At 38.3% G+C, this 19,834-nt stretch overlaps 1 protein-coding gene across 1 annotated transcript in view; it reads left to right on the plus strand.

The window, feature by feature from the left end:
- The window catches only part of SEC24B (SEC24 homolog B, COPII coat complex component), a 47,378-nt gene that overhangs the window by 10,721 nt on the left and 16,823 nt on the right, over positions 1 to 19,834 (plus strand). Inside the window, exons 3-10 of the mRNA XM_054161735.1 lie at positions 2,896 to 3,081; positions 7,314 to 7,418; positions 11,856 to 11,936; positions 13,187 to 13,368; positions 14,747 to 14,931; positions 16,158 to 16,260; positions 18,082 to 18,208; positions 18,849 to 18,958. Of these exons, the coding sequence (XP_054017710.1) occupies positions 2,896 to 3,081; positions 7,314 to 7,418; positions 11,856 to 11,936; positions 13,187 to 13,368; positions 14,747 to 14,931; positions 16,158 to 16,260; positions 18,082 to 18,208; positions 18,849 to 18,958 (1,079 nt within the window). The remainder of the gene's footprint in view (positions 1 to 2,895; positions 3,082 to 7,313; positions 7,419 to 11,855; positions 11,937 to 13,186; positions 13,369 to 14,746; positions 14,932 to 16,157; positions 16,261 to 18,081; positions 18,209 to 18,848; positions 18,959 to 19,834) is intronic.

Here is a 19,834-nt window from a genome sequence, read left to right on the forward strand (position 1 = left end):
GAAGAGACCAACCTCCGCCTGTCTACAACCTCCCTTTCAGGTAGTTGTAGAGAGCAATAAGGTCACCCCTGAGTCTCCTTCTCTCCAGGCTAAGCAACCCCAGCTCCCTCAGTCTTTCTTCACAGGGCTTGTGCTCCAAACCCCTCACCAACTTCTTTGCCCTTCTCTGGACATGCTCCAGCAAGTCAACATCCTTCCTAAACGGAAGGGCCCGGAACTGGACACAGTACTCGAGGTGCGGCCTAACCGGTGCAGTGTACAGGGGCAGAATGACCTCCCTGTTCCTGCTGGCCACACTAACTGATGCAGGCCAGGATGCCATTCTCCCTCCTGGCTGCCTGGGCACACTGCAGGCTCGTGTTCAGCCTGTTTAGAATGTAGGCTGTAATCCTGTAAATCTGCGTGTGGTTGGGAAAGCGAGGAGGAGGGCAGGCATGATAGAGAAAGTCAGGGAGATAGGTTACTGTTCAAAACCAAGCAACAGGGAGATGGTAAATCTCTCAGAAATTGGATTTATCTTGGTGGGTGGAGAGGGCAAGGAATCAAGGCTGCATCTGTAGTGACTCAATAGGGATGGCTGTTGCATCCCTTCTGAAAACTTTGAGAAGATACTGTCGTGATGGATGCACTTTTTAACTACTACGCGCAGGTCTCAAGTTGGAATTAAATAAAAACTTGCAAGTTGTTGTCTGTAAGAGAAGCAATTAATTGCATTTCTCATGTGCACAGCTCTGCAGATTATTTTTGTAATGTACCTTTTGGCTGTAGATCTTTATTGGTATGTGGCTTTTGTAACCAAGGTGTATATTTGATCATTTCTAGTGCAAGAGACATTCATAGTTAGAATACTGGAGGAAAAACTTCAGTGCATGTTAAAGGTGAAGAGAGCAGAAGATGAAAACTAAAAAATACTGAGTCATTGAGATTGGGTTTTGTACTTACTGTAGTCTTACAGAGCTCTTGCCTTCTCATGATACTGGTTGATGGGAATGTTGTATGGCCTGATTGAGCTTGTCCTGGATAAGGTGATAGGAAACTCCTCTTGTAAACTGGTATTAAACTACAGTACACCATCCTGAATTGATCGGTAGTTACATGACAGGGTGGAATCTTCTTACTGAAGAAACTGATAGTGTAATTACCATAACAGTAGATTGTCTGATGTGACGGAAGTTACTATGGATGTATTTACAAATCAACTTTGTCCAAGTGTTTCCTTTGGTCTTGGTTACTTATGGCTTTTGAAAGCTTTCCAGGGTCTCCAAATAAAGTTTAACATAGAATTTTGCAGGTTGGATTTTTGTTCAAAGGGAAAAAAAAATGTTCTTATTAGTATTTAAAATGTTTTCTTACAATCAACATAATTTTGAAAAGTATTTTGGATAACTTTGGTTTGAGAATGTGACAGGACAAGGGGAAATGGATGGAAACACACAGGAGGTTCCACCTCAACGTGAGGTGGGAGGGTGCTGGAGCCCTGGAGTAGGTTCTTCTTAGAGGTTGTGAAGTCTCCTTCTCTGGAGACTTCCCAGCCCTGTCTGGATGTGTTCCTGTGTGATCTGTGCTGGGTTCTATGGTCCTGCTCTGGTAGGGGTTTGGACTGGGAGATCTCCAGAGGTCTCTTCCAACCCCTAACATCCTGTGAGTACTTGGCAGGAAGCTCAATGCTGCAAGCATTGCTGTGTTGACTTGAAGCGTGGAGAAGAGCATAGCCCTGTAGCTCTCTGCTGAAAAACCTCGGTAAGCACACTCATGTCACAAAGACCTTGCCTTGTTGTCTTGCATACCGTGCTTGAGGAAGCTGTGTGGCTACCCTAACAAGCACATTACTGCTTGCGGGTGCTGATGGTTCTGTGAGGAGTCTGCAAGACATAATATATACCAGCAAAGGCTAGAGCTGTACTTTGGAGAAGTACCTATTTCAGTTTTGCTAATACTTGTGAAAAAGCCATATGTGTGCTCAACATGGTATTTCAAAATTGCATAACCAATGAAATTTCAATAAAACATATGCTCTTAATTTTGATGGTAAATTAGAAAAACAGAAGGATTATTTGAAGGCACCCCTTTTTCCCCCTCTAAAGAAAGTTCTCTCATATCAACTCCACTGTTTCAGGAAAAGTCAGTATTACATGTGCATCCTCCCATGGATTCTGTAACTTAAGTACAAACTGAATTTTGTTCTATTTTTGAACCTCTTAGTCTGTCAATTTTTGTTAGAATCGTAATACAATGATTTCTTTTTTTTTCAATTTATAGACAAAGAGGAACCCTTTTAAATGCTATCTTAATTGAAGTTAGATTGGCCTTGTCTGATAAGAATTTCAACTGGACTGTGTTAAATCTCTCAAAGCCCTAATCTGACTTTTTAAGCAGATTATATCTAGTCCAGATGTTTAAAACACATCAGAAATTCTGTGGAATATTCACAGTTGATTGAACAGATTGAACAAAATTGAACAGGGCCAGTTCCGTGAGGGAGGCAGAATACTGGTCTGCTTCACAGCTGACTTTCAGGTTTCATTTCTATGGGAGATATGGGGAAAGGGAGCCTTCCTATTTAGGCTATGTCCTTTTTTGTCTTAGGAGAGAAACCTGTGAAAGTGTGGAGTTGTAGGGATGGATCAAAACCGTATTGATTTAGGTTCTGTGTAATCTTGATCTTACTGCATTGGGCTTTCCTTTTTGCTGTTAGTTGTCAGAGCAGTTTGTTTATTTTATTGGAGTTTTCTAGTTTAAAAAAAAAAAATCACCTTTTCCATGTACATTTGTTTGAAGGCATCTCTATTAGAGGTAAGGTAGTGCTTTTGCAGTGACAGTGAAATCAAACGTGGTTGCTTGTCTTGTGTAATTGTGCAAATCAAAAGCGTGCCTGCTTTCTGCTGCTGTTTTCAGGTGGTGGTGATTCTTCACAGCCCTTGCATCCTGTGAGCCAGAGCATTCCATTTAGCAAGCCTGGGGCTGGAACATCCACTGCTTCTGCTGGGGTTGCATCAGTAAGGACACCTGCTCAAAGCCTTTCTTCACAGCCACGATCTTCACCCTCTGTTACTCAGCCACCAGAGATGGCCCCTCAGGAAGGTACTAAAAGGGAATGGGAAGTTACAGTACAGACTTCAGCCCTGTTCCACGTGTGTACATGAATGCTGGAAGCTTTATTGTTGCACTTCTGTGTTTGTCAGACTGGAGTACATCTCTTGCATCACATCAGGCTCCCTTAGTGTCCTTTGTTTCATACCATCTTGGTTCTAGCTTCTCATCGCTCTTCTGTTTGATTTCCTTTGGCCTTATGTCATCTTTGGCTTGTTTGCCTTGTTGACAGTCTTCCATGTCTCTTCCTCAAAACCCCCTTCTTTTATTTCCCTTACTCTTCTGAAAAAGCTTCTCACTAAATCTTGGAAAAAAGTTTTAAAAGCAGCTTTTGTAATCACTGTGTATTGAAAAATCAGGTGTAAACCAGCACTTGCTAGGAAGTACTGTTGCTTCATCTTCCACAAAATGGCATAACCGTGTTTGTAATGGGAAAAAGGAGTTTAGCAGTTTATCTGTGCTTGCCTTGATGAGGAATATAGGTGTTCGTGCAGGGGTACACTTGATACATGAAATACAAATCACTGTAGTCACGACTGAGCTCTTCACTGAATTCAGATTCCTCCATGTAAGTGAAGGTAACTGCAGCATGTAGCCGAATGAGCTTTAAAACCATCACTATACCCACGTCAGGAATATAAGATGTCAGGAATTTGCATTGATTTGGTTATATTGACATGAATATAATCAATAATAAATCCATAACATGTTTACATTGTACCTTTGCAAGCATTAGAATATTCTATTTAGTTTCATTTGAGAAGTATGGAATACATGAAGTACTCTTTGTCTGATAAGGTACCATTTTATCAACAATTAAGTGTGATAACTTTATTTGTAGAAATTAACTTACAACAAAAGTAGAAGACATCTACTGCATTTTTTTTGGATTGTTACAGTTCAAAATAATAATGCAAAGAGTAAATGAACTGAGTTATTAATTTTAGTATAGTCTGCATGAAAGCATTCTGGAAAACCTGTTTGAATGCATTTAAGTGGATTTCATTGTTTGAAGCTCCTATATGGGCCTTCCCATGCAGAATTAAAACATTCTAATTGTTTACTTGTTTGAAGTGTAGCAGGATAAAAATGTATCGAAGCCTTTTTAATCTTAGATAAACATCCATACAAATTTAATTCTAAGATCTTAAAACCAGAGTAAATTCTTTGAAAATATTTGGGTTATGGATAGGGAGCCAGTTGGAGAACTTGTGAGTTCAGTTCATTTATTCATGTGGGGTTTTTAAATTTGGATGGAGTCTACATTGTCAAACTTGAGCCACATGAAAGCTATGTACTAGATTTTCAAGTTTTGCATGGTATGGGTGGCTGTACTGAAATCCCTAATATAGCTGGTTTATTTCATAGGCAAATGAATTCTTATCCCAGATAATCCTTTTGTGTCTTCCCACCTGCATTTCCAGGTGTATGTAAAACGTGGTGGGATAACACCTCAGAGCCTGATATTTTTAGATTTCAGGCGCACTTGTAGCAGGGTTCAGAAATTTCTAGCCCAAGAAATTTGCGATGATTTAAATGACATGGTGGCATGTTAAGAAAGACCTATGAAGTAATCTCAAACAATGATTTCAAAATGAGCTTTTTCAGTTTTAAGACTGGGAAATCTTTATGTTGTTAGCAACTCTCTGAAAGATCACAGCAGAAACTGTTATTAGGCATATGGTAGCACTTGGAACTGCTGACTTCAGCTACCCTTTTCTGCCCTTCCCTTATGGTATTGCTGGACAGTGAATGAGAATGGGAGGCTTCTCCACCTGTCACTGACTTTTTAAACTAAGGTATTTTTCAGCAAGATCAATTCTCAGGTTGATTTTGTGGCTGGACAGTTGTGCTAGCACAGCACAGCATATCTTCTAATAGGCAAGAATTTCAAGTATTTCTGGCAATGAAAATTTATGCAAACTTACAAGGCTGGATAGAACCTAGAGCCAAAGGAGCCCTTCTTCCAGAGGATTCATAGTGGCATACTTAATGATTCCTAAACTTCTGTGTCAGAAGCATGTATTTTGATCTCTGTATTTATTCACTCTTTATTTCTGTATTCTTTCTGAACACATGCATCCTTTGTGTATGTGACTGGGAAAGGGGGAGTAGAAGTTTGTTTTTCAAAAAACATTCCAAAGACATCAGTGTAGCATTAGCAGAAAGGCTAATTCAGTCTTGCCTCATCTGCTTGTGCTTGCCATTTTTGAATTGGCTTGGCCTTTCCAGGTAGATTTACTTTCTTGTCCTCTCTATGGCATTTGTTAGAGGCCTGTCTTTGCATTCACACTGTTCCCATCTTCTTTTCTTTTGGCTCTGTGTTACAGTGTGTCTCTTCTTAACAACCTGACTGTTTTTTTCCTTTTTACTTGCATGTTAATTATTTGAAGTTGTTTTTTTCTCCTTCCCAATGATCCCGTTTTTCTGTCTTATTCCTCAGACACGAGGCTCTCTTAGACCTGAGGCAAAAAAGACATAGTCTCATTGGTTGTAGTCTGGTTTGGCACAGGGAGTGGTTGTCCTGTACCTTCCTTACCAAGTGCATTGAGTAGCCTTCATAAAAGATGTGACTGAATTGTTACAGAGCTAGTCCTGTATTGTAGTAGTTCAGAGAAACTGAAGCACTGTACCTACTTGGTTGCACTTGGGCCTATTTTGCTTTCATTGTTGTGACTACTGTTTTTGTCAACAAAGTTGACTGGAATTGTGGGATTACTGATGCAATAGATAAAGTAAAATCAGTCTCTGCTTGCACTAACCCCTTAATTAAAGTTCAGCCTCTCAAGAACATTCTAAAACAGTTTTGCAGTGTTTTCTTTTTACTTCCACTGTTTTGAATAGATCCTTACCTTGGTTCTGTTGTATTTTCTTAGTTGAAATTGAAGTGTTTTTAAAAAGCCATGCAGGTAACAACATTTGTAGCCAATAGTTTAAATAATACAAAGTTTGATACAGTTGATGGAGAAGTTGTGGATGGGGGGATTATTAATGACCTTGGAGGTTTCACAATAATGCATAACATGCAACACTTCTGTACTGCTTGATAGTGTTAAAATAAAGAACATTAATGGTGCCATAGTGCTTTTACAGGGGGAAAAAATCCCAAATTCTCAAGTCTGAAAAGTTTTGAAGAGTTAGGGATATTTTCCACTGCAGCAATCTATTGGATCCCAAAGAGAGAATCAATGGTCACTTACATTTACTTAGAATGTCCCTGCCCGACTACAAGCACATTTAAAATCCTTGCCAACCCTGCCTCGTGACAAGAGAAACTTAAGATTTCTTGGAGATGCTGAAATTGCATCAATAATGATGGATGTAGCAAATTAATTATAAGCCACTGCTGCATGCTTTATTCTGTTGTAAAATGGTATTTGTGTGTGTTGCTTACGTGTATTGTTCGAAGATACTTAGTGTGAGAATATAAACAATATAAACCAATAAAAAACCTCACTGCTAAAACCACCCACTACCATAAAGCCTTAAAGATTATGGTTTGGAAGTGACAGTGGTAAGAGTTACATCATCACCAAATCTTACAAGTGGATGATTTATTTATGTGATTAAATATGGGTCTGTGAGCCTGAATTTAGGCTCTAATTTAAAATAAGATTAAACAATTTGGGGGTTTTAGCTATCTTAAATTTAATAGACTGTGTTGCTGAGGTATAGATTTGTACTCTTGCGTGTTGCAGCAGCAGTATAATTCATTAATTTCTGACAGTGTTCAGAATTCCATCCTGAAGCATTCCTGTTTTAAAAGGGACAGGTGTGTCAAGCAAAAGTTTCATGGTAGTGTTTTGCTAAAACAATTTTAATTTTTCTGGGAAGTAACTAATATATTGCTATACATTAAGTTATTAAAGTCTTCCAGTGGACAAGCTGGTAGTAAATACATTATGTATGTCTATTACACATATTATGTGTATGTTTAACTCGCTGACATAGATGAGCATACACACATATATAAAATTTCCTGCTAACTTCCATGTGCTACTAATACTTTGTAAACTAGCCCACTAAAAACTTCTGCTGTGCTGCTTGTATGGTCATTTATTAACTAGAGCTCTGTAGTCTAGGGTTGTAGATTTAACTTCTTGCATGTTGGGATTTTATTTAGAATGGCTCATTTCTCTCACTTTTAATGCAATGATTTGTGACTGGTGTTTCTCATCTTTCCTGTCTGTCTGATTCTTATGTTTGTGCTTTCCACTTCACAGGCATGCAGTATGGTGGATATGTTAATAATCAAGCTAGCTCTGCACCAGCTACCTTGTCATCAAGTTCAGATGATGAGGAAGAGGATGAGGAGGATGAGGAAGCAGGTTGGCTTTAGCTTTACACCAGTATCTTGTTCTCTTCCTACTCAAGTTTTGTTCCATATTTCCATGCCCTGAAAGTTTTTTTTCCTGTAAGGCAAAACATCACTCTGCTTCATCATGTATCTAGTTAACTAAAAATTTTCCAGTTGTTATTAAAATAGTAAACAAAAAGAAGTTCAGCAGTGGTCAGCAAACAGCCTTTTTTCTTTTTTTCCCCCAATCTTTATCATGTATCAGGTGGTTTATGCATCTGACAAAGTAATAGTCACAGTTTGCAAGACTCCTGTATTTTTAATATTTGGATTTGCACTTGGCTTTAAACTCTTCACTGAAGATAACCAGCTCTAGAACATTTCTAGTTGTTGCTTATGTACAGCAGCAAGATGCCATTTTATCATTAAATTGCACAAAGTTCACATTGTCTTTCATTTTATATGTAGAAAAATCTTACACTTGAGGTAGTAAATATTGAAAGTTACTAACTGTGCCTTTTAAAGACAAAATCTAATCTGTGCTGCCTTTTTTTCCCCTTCCTTCTAAGGTATGTCTCAGAGGTCTGGCACAGGTTCAGCTTTAACCTGCTTGCTCCATAGCAAATGCACACATTGTGTTTACTTTTTTGGCCTTTTTGTAAGAGACTGTCCCAATTGTTACATTCTCTATTTCAAGGATTCTGCCTGTGTTTTGTCAGAATGGCCTGGTTTTGTGTGTTTGGTGTTTCTCACTGCCTTAGTTTATTGGATAGTAACTTTTTTTCTTCAAACTTAAAGAAAAATCTGTATAATTTATATTATATGGGAGTGGCAACAGTGCAAAAAGCGTTTAGACTTCTACCCTTACTAACAGATGAAAATAACAGCACATAACTTGATATACTGCTCCAATCTGGTTGTGCTGGCTTTGAGTATTAATTTGGGATAGCAGACTTGTGTAACTTTTTGCTTAAGATTATAATTCATATTGTAACTAGGCAGAAAAGAAGGCAGTGCCATATAATTAAGTTTTATAACAATAATTAAATCATAAACCCATTGTACTGTGAAAATAGCTTAGTGGGCTCTTAATGATACCATGAAGAGTGGAGCAATACAACAGTGGCATCCAAGTCATAATTAAGAACAGTGTGATAGGTTTATGTTATCAATTAAATAATAGTGATTGTTGAATTATTAATAGAATGTTAGAAGAAAATAGTTGTTCTTTTACCAAGGAAGAAAGCACTTTCAGCTGAAGACACTTATTATTCCAGTAATAACACAATAGTTGGAGGGTGTGGTTGTACCAGTAGAAGTGATGTTATTACCCCCACCCCTTGTGGAGCACAAGTATGGGGATAATTTGCACATTCTGTACATTTCTTGCTATTTTGGATTATTGGCTTGGTTTCTTTACTTTCTTGCCCTTTGCATTGTAACACATTTGATCTTTAAACAGACTTGTATATTGGTATTAAATTATGCTTAGTAAGAGTTGAGTAACTCTTCTTTTGAGGTCTAAGGATACTTCCTAACTTTGGATACCAGGTGGATTTTTTCCCTTTTTGCTGTGAGTCTAACTTTCCCAGTTACAAAACAATTCCACTTTGGGATATGAAGTTTACTTTGGCTCTTGTGATGCAGTAGCTGTTTGAACTCTGCTTTCTAAAGAGTAGGCTAAAATAACCAGGAGAGCATTTTGGTTTTTTACTGCAGAGCAGCTTAGTTTTCTGCAGAAAATAATTCTTTGCCTAATCCCATGCCAAGGCTTCTGTCAAAGGTTTTGTCAGAATTTTTTTTCCCCCCCAATCAAATGTTGTCTCCTTTGTTCCCTAAACCTGCCACAGTCAGTTTTGATGCTTCTTACATTCTCACTTTCTCTCTCAAATTCTGTGCTTCGCTAAAGCCTGTAGCCTTGTAGCTATCATTGTATTTAAATTGATTTATGTAAAAGAGTGAAGGGGCACCCAGGCTCAATACATAGGCTACATAATTAATAAATATCCTGCTTTATGCCCTGTCACCAGGAGTTAATGTAAATTCTAAACAGATTCTGTGGACAGGTGTTGAGCTCAGGCCATGCCCGTGGATGTTGACATCTGGTTGTTTGTGTAGCTTCTCGTTTTGTCACTCTTAGCAGTTAGATCTTTAAGTGTGTTGCCAAAGATTCTTGAAAACTCTGCAAGCAAAAGTTACATTGGTAAAATGATTAGCTATCTGTAAAAGCATGCTTTAAGTATTACTTTAAGCAGTGTTTTCTAATTCTTTTTCTATATAAAACTTTTTTCTGTCTTCCTAATCTGGTCTCTGGTGTGGTGCTTATTATGCTAAACTAAACTTCAACAGCTGTTGTAGTGTGATTTAAGCATAGGAAAACTGTTGTTTGATTTTTATTTTTTTTAATGAAGTTCTTGTGGGTTTTATTGATGGAGAATCTGAGATTTCCATGATGCATGTGACCAGCCTAGAATTCAAAGCTACTTTTCAACTGCAGGAAACTGTCCAACTCATTGTTTTTAAGTCAACCTTTTGTTTTCCAGTGGGGAGTAAAAGAGGGCACGTCGTAATTTACAGGCATCTCAGGAATGTTACAAAAATTGAAAGTTGTTTAGAAGCAAAGACCTGAAGTGAAAGGTCTTCAGTAAGTATACTCAGTAACAGGATTCACTTTCCTGCAGAGCCTGGGAAACAGTACTTTTGCAGCTCACTGGCTGGGAAAGACTTATAAGATCATCAAGTCCAACAGTTATTGAACTCTACCAAGGCTGGTGCTAAACCATGTCTCTCAGCACTACATCTCTGTCTTTTAAACACCTCTAGGGATGGAGATTCACCCACCTTCTTGGGGAGCCTGTTCCAGTCTTTGAGAACCCTTACAGTCAAAAAGTTTCTTCTAATACGCAATCCAAACCTCCTGTGGTACAATGTGAGGCCATTTGCTCTTAGTACTGTCACTTGTTACATCTTCCTAGTGGAAAGAGCAAGCTCATTTTGTATAGAATATTATAGATGAATACAATAAATACAAGTTTTTATGGGGAAAACCTCTGTAAAAGGTGACATAGCGGTTAAATGAGCTTGAACCAGTGTCTTATGTTCACAACTGTGCATCTATACTTTTAGAGCTTTCCTTTGTTGTTTTGTTTTGGTTTTTAAATGAAGACATCTCTTCTGATCAGACAAGAAAAATTTCTTGCAATTTCTTAAATCTTCATCTTGTTGAACTAATTAAAAGTATATTTTCGGTTTTCTGTAGTAGAAATTAACAAATCTTCAAAAGCTGTGTTCCTGATGAGGGAACAAAATGATGAGTGCTGTTCCATTCAGGTTCTGGAAGAGAATAAAAGATAAAACTTGGTAGGAAATGAGATCTTGCAGTCTCTATGGAGTCATAATGTTGCTATGCTTTTACTGTGTCCCAGATGTCAGTGATGTTATGATTCCAGATACAGAATTCTCTTTACTAGGACATCTCAAATGTTCCACCATTGAAGCTCTCCCTTGAAATACATTCAGTTTCACAATGGGCTTGTCAGGGCTAGTTCTTCTGAGTAGAGCAGTATCAGTGAATATCTTCTGAGTCTTTTCTGCCACACGAATGTTATATATATTATCTTTTTTTTAATTCTTAAATGTACTCTTTCTTTTCTGTCATACTTCTGGCTTGGGATGTTTTAAAGAGCAGATACATTTAATATTCTTGACCCTTTTTCTTTGGAGATTACACTGGAAGAAGGGTTTTTAATTTTTTTGTTTGTTTGTAATGTTTTTTTTTGTAAGATATTCAAGATATATGCATAGAGTGAACTAGAAAGGAAGCATTTGGAGTTTCTCCAGTGCTAACATCTGCCTGTGTACTCATGTGCTTTTTCACTTTTTGTTAGTTAACTCTTGTTCCTTACTTTTATGTAGTTACTTTTGGCTGTACCAAAAGTAACTGTTTGTTTTAACCTGAAGCTGAAACCTCCTGTCAGTATTAGGTGGAAAACAGAAGCTTTACATGGAAAGAAGAACAAGCTCTGAATTGCAGCAGTGCAGAAATAAGGAAAGAATTAATTACTTAAAGGTGGGAATGTTGCATAATCACTCTGAAGATGATGAGCATCTTCTGCTGTTTGCAGTTGTAAAGGAAGTCACAACACAGACTTTTGAAAATGATTTATGTAGCTTCAGTTGATGTGATCTAGCAAGAACTTCTAGTAGAAAAAAATAATCAAGGAACATTTTTCGTCGTTCTTGTCTTTTAACTGTTTCTTTCAATCCTTGAGAGTCATGTGTGTTTGGTTTTTATACCATGTTGATTGTTAATCTCTTCCTCCCCCTCCTCTTTGCAGTGATAATAGCTTTCTAGGGATGAAGTGGTGTCTTTTTCCCCAAAGTTTCTTACAAAAAGTTCTCTATCTCTTATATCTCCAAAATTTGTCATTTCTGAAGCACCTCATGTAAATCTACTTTCCTCCCCCAGCAATTGATAGTTCCTCTACTACAAGCAGTGCCTCTCCTGTCCTGAACAATTATGATGCCCTGGAAGGAGGTGGCTATCCAGGTAAGCTCTTTATGCATATTAAATCTGAATTTCTGTTCAAAGACTTAAATGTTTTCTGGCTATGATTTTTATCTTTTTTTTCAATATCTGGTATTGTTTATTGGCAGTTAACAAGTTGGTGAAAGGAAATCCCTATGAAAAGAGTGGGGACCATGTCAGAGAGAACACAAGGCTTCTTGTTTTGAGTTACACTGGATGCCTGGTTGAGTTGGCATCAGTAACTGAGAATAGTTGACCTGCCACTGATAATGATAATCAGTTTGCAGAGGTGCTTGGGATACTTTGTTTTCTCTTTTTCTTCATTTAAGGAAAATTGCTGCTATTTTGGCTTTTTTTTATTTCCTTAAAAATATCAGAAATGTCTGGTTTGTTGCAAATAAACCTGCTAACAGACTACTTCAGTCTTCAAGTCTGTAGAGCTGTCCTTTTCAGAGCAGGTGGAAAAGATGCTGTTCAACATGGTATGTTAGCCAATATTGTAAATGATAACTGGATTAATTTTTAGAGCCTTCCCCTTTGGCTCTTTTGCATTGCTTTGGCTTCTGAGCGTAACACAGTAGTTTGCTTAGTTCGATAGGTTATTGCGTAAACTGAAATCTCTGTCAAGTAAAAAGCCACAATTGCTGTCCACACCATGTCTGAGCTCATGTGGTAAGGATAGCAGGAGCATGGATGCAGGATTGCAAATTCTAACTTTTCACTTTATTAGGTGAACCATTTGGATTCTGCTGAAGGAATATTTCAAAAACAATTTTTTTGTTATGTTTCCTTCAAGGAGTAACAGGATCAGTTTTAAATTTCTTCAGTCTTTTGATTGGCTTTGATTATTTTTCTTAGTGATCTTTTTTCTCCTGGAGTGTTCATGCTTTTGTTGGGTGGTTGGTTTCTGTTTAGGCCACTTTCCTGGTGGATTTTACCAGGAGTCTTACAACTGTTCTTCTGTGAATATAGGCCTGTTGTTACTTAAAATTTGGCCTTTAAAAAAAGTGAGATTGTGCTGTGCTGCAGGGATATGCAAGAGGGACTGCATTACTTCAAGGAAAGCTTTGTCTGCATTTAGGAAATGGTTCTGTCACTTTAGCCATATTTTCCTTGCTGATTATTTGGTCAATGGTAAGAAACAACTTGATGGATAATACAAAAACATCAATTAAGTGTTGTTTGTTAAGCATTTAGGGGAGTTTATATTTAAATTAAGACAAAACCAGTAAGCATGTTCAGTATCTGTGGGATTTCTCTTGTCCTTCCAGAGACACGTTCTGTGACCAGCAGCCCCGTTCCTGCTCCATCAGCTACCCAAACATCAAAAGCTTCTAAGCCCTTTGGTTATGGGTATCCAGCACTGCAGCCTGGATACCAAAATGCAGCACCACCTACACCAGTACAGACCAGTAATCCAGGACACCATCCTGGCTTTCAGCACTATCCACAGGTTTGTGTTGTTAAAGAGGTACTTCATGAAGTAACTTCATGGGAAAAGTATTTTCTGCATGATACATTTTCATTTTGTTTTAACATTTTCATACTTTATAGTTTCTGACACAATGTATGTTTGTTTTGATGTCATAACTCTGGATCTCAAATCCTTATGAGAAGGTTTTTGAATTAAAATTCTAAGTGTGTCTCCTAGGCTTAACAAGTTTGTTTCATCAAATGTTACCAGCATGTACAGCCTAAAGGTTTGGTGTTTCAAAAAGCTGTGGTTTGACAGGAAACCATAAAACACTTGATCAGCAAATACACATTTGATCAGAACTATGGGCTGTGATATCAAGTATTGTCTTATGTGCAAGGCCTGGCAGAGCAATGTAGAAAGTGAAATGTACTGATTTACAAATCCCCTTCTCTGAAATAAGGCCCAATTGGCAAATGTACCCAACGGGCTGTTGTAGATGATCCAAATTCCTTATTGATCTGAGTGTAGTACTATAAGTTAGCATATTAGTGTGAGTAGCAGGGCCAGGGATATGATTGTTTCCCTGCACACAGTACTGGTGAAGCTACACCTTGAAGTACTGGGTTTAGTTTTGGGGCCCTCACTACCAGAAAGATTTTGAAGTGCTGGAGTGTGTTCAGAGAAGGCCACCTCCAGGGACGGTGACTCCACCACCTCCCTGGGCAGCCCATTCCAATGGCCAATTACTCTTTCTGGGAAGAACTTTCTCCTCACCTCAAGCCTAAACTTCTTCTGGCGCAGCTTGAGACTGTGTCATCTTGTTCTGGTGCTGGTTGCCTGTTTGAAGAGACCAACCTCCACCTGTCTACAACCTTCTTTCAGGTAGTTGTAGAGAGCAATAAGGTCTCCCCTGAGCCTCCTCTTTTCCAGGCTAAGCAACCCCAGCTCCCTTAGCCTCTGCTCATAGGGTTTGTGCTCCAAACTCCTCACGATCCTCACTGCCCTTCTCTGGACATGTTCAAGTGTCTCAATGCCCTTAAACTGAGGGGCCCAGAACTGGACACAGGACTCAAGGTGTGGCCTAACCAGTGCTGAGTACAGGGGCAGAATGACTTCCCTGCTCCTGGTGGCCACACTATTTCTGATGCAGGCCAACTGAAATGAGGCTGTAATTCTGTGAATTCGAATTCTGTCCAATGATACATATTTGGAAAGTATGTCACATTTGTCTTAGCATCTTTTAGCTTCTACTGTACAATTCTTGTTTGTTTAGATTTTTTGCTAAATACTGCTATTATAGTTTGTTTGTTTTTAATACATATCTGGAAGAATTTGGATTACAAGATGATTTAAAGTGGTTATTTAAATGTGATTGTTTGTATACCCATTTGCAATGCTCTTCCTTTTTTTCCAGCAATATCCAGGAGTGAACCAGCTGTCCTCTTCCTTAGGAGGGTTAAGTCTACAGCATTCTCAGCAGCCAGAAAGCTTGAGACCAGTAAACCTTACACAAGATAGAAATATTTTGCCTGTATCATCAGTTCCAGCACCTGTGCCTAACTTGAATTCAGATCTTAGGAAATTAAACTGCAGTCCAGAGTAAGTGTCTAGAACAGCATCTTTATATTTTTCAGGGCATCCTTTGTTTTTCAGAAGCTGATCTTACATTTTTCAGAGTAATAATATTAGCATCTTACATTTTTTCAGAGACTAGTCATTATCTAAAGTATCAGAGAATGTCTAAACTGAATCCTGACTTTAAATCTCTGTAATGAGCTGCTATAACCCCTTTCACTTGAAAAGAAGTTTATCCTGTGTCTGGACACAAATGTTGAAGCTGTCCTGCCATCAGAGCATATTTTGTGCAGTGTGAGTTCAGCTTACTTAAAACATTAAGGAACTTGCTTAATCTTTGCCTAGTTGTATCTATCTGAATACAATAGCTATTAATAAACACCTCAATGTCATGCAGCACAGCTCGTAGAACATTTTTGTAATACTGCATGGGATTTTTTCCAGAAAGTTGTGATGATCATGCCTAAATACACTGAATAAACTGTGACTATATTTTACTGTGGTAATTCTACAATCAGGATGTATTCCTTTCATCTCTAATTAACATTATGTTGTATTGTCTGCTATCCCAAGTCAAGTGCAGTGTGGTGCAGTGGAAATTTTCCTCCCGCAATGATCTTAATTTTAATCCTAAAAGATTTAATTCATTACCCCAAATTAACTGAGTTTGCTGCTCTAGAGACAATGCATGGTCTCATCAGAAAACTGGGTCTCTTGAAATCATTCTGAGGTGTGAATGCTTTGGACAGCACGTACTTGCGTTGGGTTTTTTTAGTGCCCTTCATTTAGCTGTAAGTTCCTCCTTCACTTTGTAGACACAAAAGAACCATATATTGGCATACAGAGATTTAGAACTCTGATTCCTCAGTGTTTGAGATCCTTTTCACCTCTTAGATAAGTATTACTTTGAGAACTAGTAAATAGTGTATTTCTTGTTTAGTTATGTCTCCCCAAAAAATGTTTTATCATGCATAAAATAATAAAAAAACAATTTACAATGAGGGTTGTACCTAAAGCAGTTTTATCTTTTTATTTCAAGGTCAATTGCATGGCTGAACTACTAAATTAGGGAGTACTGTTCATTGAAGGCTTTTTAAATCTCTGATGCATTAAATTTTGTTCAATAAATCAGTTTTGTCAAACGAGGGATTTCTTAAATTTCAAATTCTTTTAAAGTCAGGTGTTAACACAATGTTTTCAACATCTTTTCAAATTTCCTCTTTCAACAAAAAGTTTTCCTTTCCTTTCAGCTCATTTCGATGTACGCTGACAAATATTCCACAGACACAGGCTTTGTTAAACAAGGCCAAGCTTCCTTTGGGTTTGTTGCTGCATCCCTTCAGAGACCTAACGGTAAATGAGCTTGCATTTTTTTTCTGAGTGTATGTACGGAATATATCCATTTTTGTTCAAACAATAAAATATAATGAACTTTAAGTCCTGAATTTAACAGTAGCAAAAAAAATTTGGGGGGCTTACAGAGGGAGAGTAGGGGGAAAAGCTTTGAAGTTGCTGCTTCGTTGCAATTCTTAAGAGAAAAGCTTTGGACAAATCCTTCAAAGTTTTTTCCTTATTGGAAATATTTTCTTGGGCTGTTGTTATCTGAAGCTCTGAATTACTGCTCTGCACTTGAATCAGAACTGTCAGGCACTCTGGAAAAGGTGTTTACAGTGCCCTCTTCCAGAGGGCTGCTCATGACAAATGTGTTACTAGTGTGTCACATGCTCTCAGTAGAAAGTAAGCACAATGTTCAGACTGAGGGTTGTGTTCATAACTGTTAAGCAGCTCCTTTCCATCTAAATGATTTATTTGTTATGTAAAAATACAAGTGACAAGTTGTGTTCCTCAGGGATCAGTACTGGAACTGGTGCTGTTTAACATCTTTGTTGGTGACATGGACAATGGGATTGGGACAGCTTCAGCAAGTTTGCTGAAGTTTGCAACACCATGCTGTGTGGTGCAGTCAACATACAGGGACCTGGACAGGCATGCCAGTGCCAGCCTTGTGAAGCTCAACAAAGCCACATGCAAAGTTCCACACCTGGGTTGGGGTAATCCCAAACACAAATATAGGCTGGGTGGAGAGCATCTCTGGGGAGAAGGACTTGGGGGTGCTGTTGATGAGAAGCTCAACATGAACTCACCATGTGTGCTTGGAGCCGAGAAAGCCTATTGTATCCTGGGCTGCATCAAAAGAAGTGTTACCAGCAGGTCAAGGGAGGTGATTCTTCCCTTCTCCTATGTCCTGGTAAAACCCCACATGGAGTACTGTGTCCAGCTCTGGAGCCCTCAACACAAGGACATGAAACTGTTAGAGCATGTTTGTACATGATCAGAAGGCTGGAGCATCTCTTACAGAGACAGGCCGAGAGAATTGGGGTTATTCACCCTGGGAATGAGAAGGCTGCAGGGAGATCTTACACCATCCTTCCAGTATTTTAAGAGCCCCCCAGGACAGATGGAGAGGGACTTTTTACAAAGTCACAGAGCAATAGGACAAGGGGTAATATTTTCAGACTGGAAGAAGCCTGATTTAACTTAGACATAAGGAAGAAATTCTTCCATGTGAGGGTGGTGATGCACTGAAGAGATTGCTCAGAGAAGTTGTTGAGGCTTCAAGCGTAGAAGTGTTCAAAGCCAGGTTGGAATGGGGTCTTGAACAACCTGGTCTAGTAGGAGGTGTCCCTGCCCATGGCAAAGGACTTGGAACTAGATGATCTTGCAGGTCCCTTCCAACCCAAACTATTCCATAATTCAGTGAAAAAGGTGAATAACTGTCTCGTATGACTTTTTGCTGTATAACAAGCGTTCTTTGCGTAGGGTTTGCTGGCTGGCATGTTTAGTCACCCAAAGTTGTCCTGTCCTTCATAAGTCCTCATAACATGGCAGCTGTGTTATCATAACTGTGTAACTGAAAGTCATTTTATTTTAAAAAAAAATTACATTCTTGATTAGTGAGGTTGGATTGAGACAATTATGTGTTACTTCTGATTTTAAGGGGGAGGATATTTTTACCAGGCATCATCATTGTATGAAAATAAACTAAAGTGATACAGGGAAAGATGATAGGACATCTTGGCTTGTGAAGCTTTTATACTCTGCACTGCACAGGGATTGTTTTTCCCTAAAAGGTATTATGGACTTTTGTCACAGCTTTCCGTTGTTTTTTTTCAGCAATTACCAGTAATAACATCAAGCACAATAGTGAGGTGCAGATCCTGCAGGACATACATCAACCCTTTTGTTTCTTTCATTGATCAAAGGAGGTGGAAATGCAATCTCTGCTATAGAGTTAATGATGGTAAGCTTTGTTGCAGGAGCTGCTTGCATTTGTAGTCTGTTTCAAGTATTTGCATTGCACCGGTCTGTGGGATACCTTAGATTAAAACGATAGTGTTCTTAAGATATGTGTCAAAATCTCTGAATCATAAGTCAGATGTGCTGTGCACTTTCTGAAGCAAAAGGTTGTTTTTCAGTTTTCTGGGAGAAGAAAATGCAACCATATTATCTTGATTACTTGTATAATGAAATCATCTGACTCCACCAACTGCTGTTGCAATGTGCAAGTGCAGCAGGGTGACAATACTGCCTGCAATTCAGGCCAAAGATTTATGAAAGACCATACAGATTAAAGCTTCTTGTGAAACACTCTATTTGCCTTGGTGTTTTATAGTTGGGGATATATTACTGTTTAAAATAAACCTTCTTTAGTTTCCAGTTATTTAACTTTTATGTTGCTTGGAATAGTTGAAATGTTCCTTTGTTCTGTGTATCCTTAATGTGAGTTTTCTGTTGTTGGTGATAACTGAAATACGTCTGCATTAGTCTGCTTGTAGTTGCCATAATGGCTTTTATTTGCTGGCAGATACACAAACTTTTCTTGTGGGGGGGAAAAAAAACCAATTATCCTCTTTTTTTTTTTTTTTTTTTCATTTTAATAGTTCCTGAAGAATTTATGTATAATCCTCTGACGCGATCTTACGGAGAGCCTCACAAACGGCCTGAGGTCCAAAATTCTACTGTGGAATTCATTGCTTCCTCAGACTACATGGTAAAAAAAGCTTTCATGGTAACTTCAAAAGCAGTAGCATGTTAATAGAAATACCTTTAAAATTAATGTTGCATATTGCTCCAGTGGTGTGCATTTATTTTCCTGTGAAGGTCCTTGTAACATTGAAAATCATTACAATTCTTTATTTATTTGGAGTTTTGGCAAATGTAGCTGTTCAGAGGCTTGTGCCAGTTAGAGGCATTTTTAGTGTCTGTAGTTTAATGTGGTGTAGTCTAGCTTGAGTCTGATGCAGTGTGGTTTCTCAGTTTCTCCCTCATTTTGAAGAGGTTGTGAAAGACCAGTAATGGAATAACGACAGAATGAAGATGGGTTCAAATGTTTAGTTAGTAGTTAGAAACAATTCTAAGTAGGAGTCAACCTGCAATGGCTGGGCAAGTCCCTGTTTATAATGACATTATTAACAACAGCAAAAATAATTTGTTCTGTCGTCTTTGAATTGAAACACTGTGGCTAAGACTTCTGGCAGCGAGTAAGTGCAGCTTGTTAGATGGCTGGGAAAATGATTGAGGTAAATTATTATAATCCAGTTGAATGAATTTCATTGTCCACATACTGAAAGAACAGTGCTTTGTTGAAGACTGAATTACCTGTCTGGTATTAGAGTCGTGTTTGAGTTGGCTGTTGGGAGAGACAAAAGTATCCAGTTTCTGTTCTGAAGCATAAAATCCTGTGCCTATTACAAATTGGAATTATTAACCACTGACTATTGTGCTTGTGCATCCACATGACTCTTGGTAAATCAATTTTATTTTATTGCATATCTATACTGTGCATTTTTTTATAAGTGTTCCCTTTTCCCAATTCCCCTGCTAATGACTGATCATTTTTAACATTTCTTTAAATATGATTTTTGAA

Source organism: Dryobates pubescens, chromosome 1 (genome assembly GCF_014839835.1).
Source record: "Dryobates pubescens isolate bDryPub1 chromosome 1, bDryPub1.pri, whole genome shotgun sequence".
In the NCBI taxonomy this organism is placed as follows: domain Eukaryota; kingdom Metazoa; phylum Chordata; class Aves; order Piciformes; family Picidae; genus Dryobates; species Dryobates pubescens.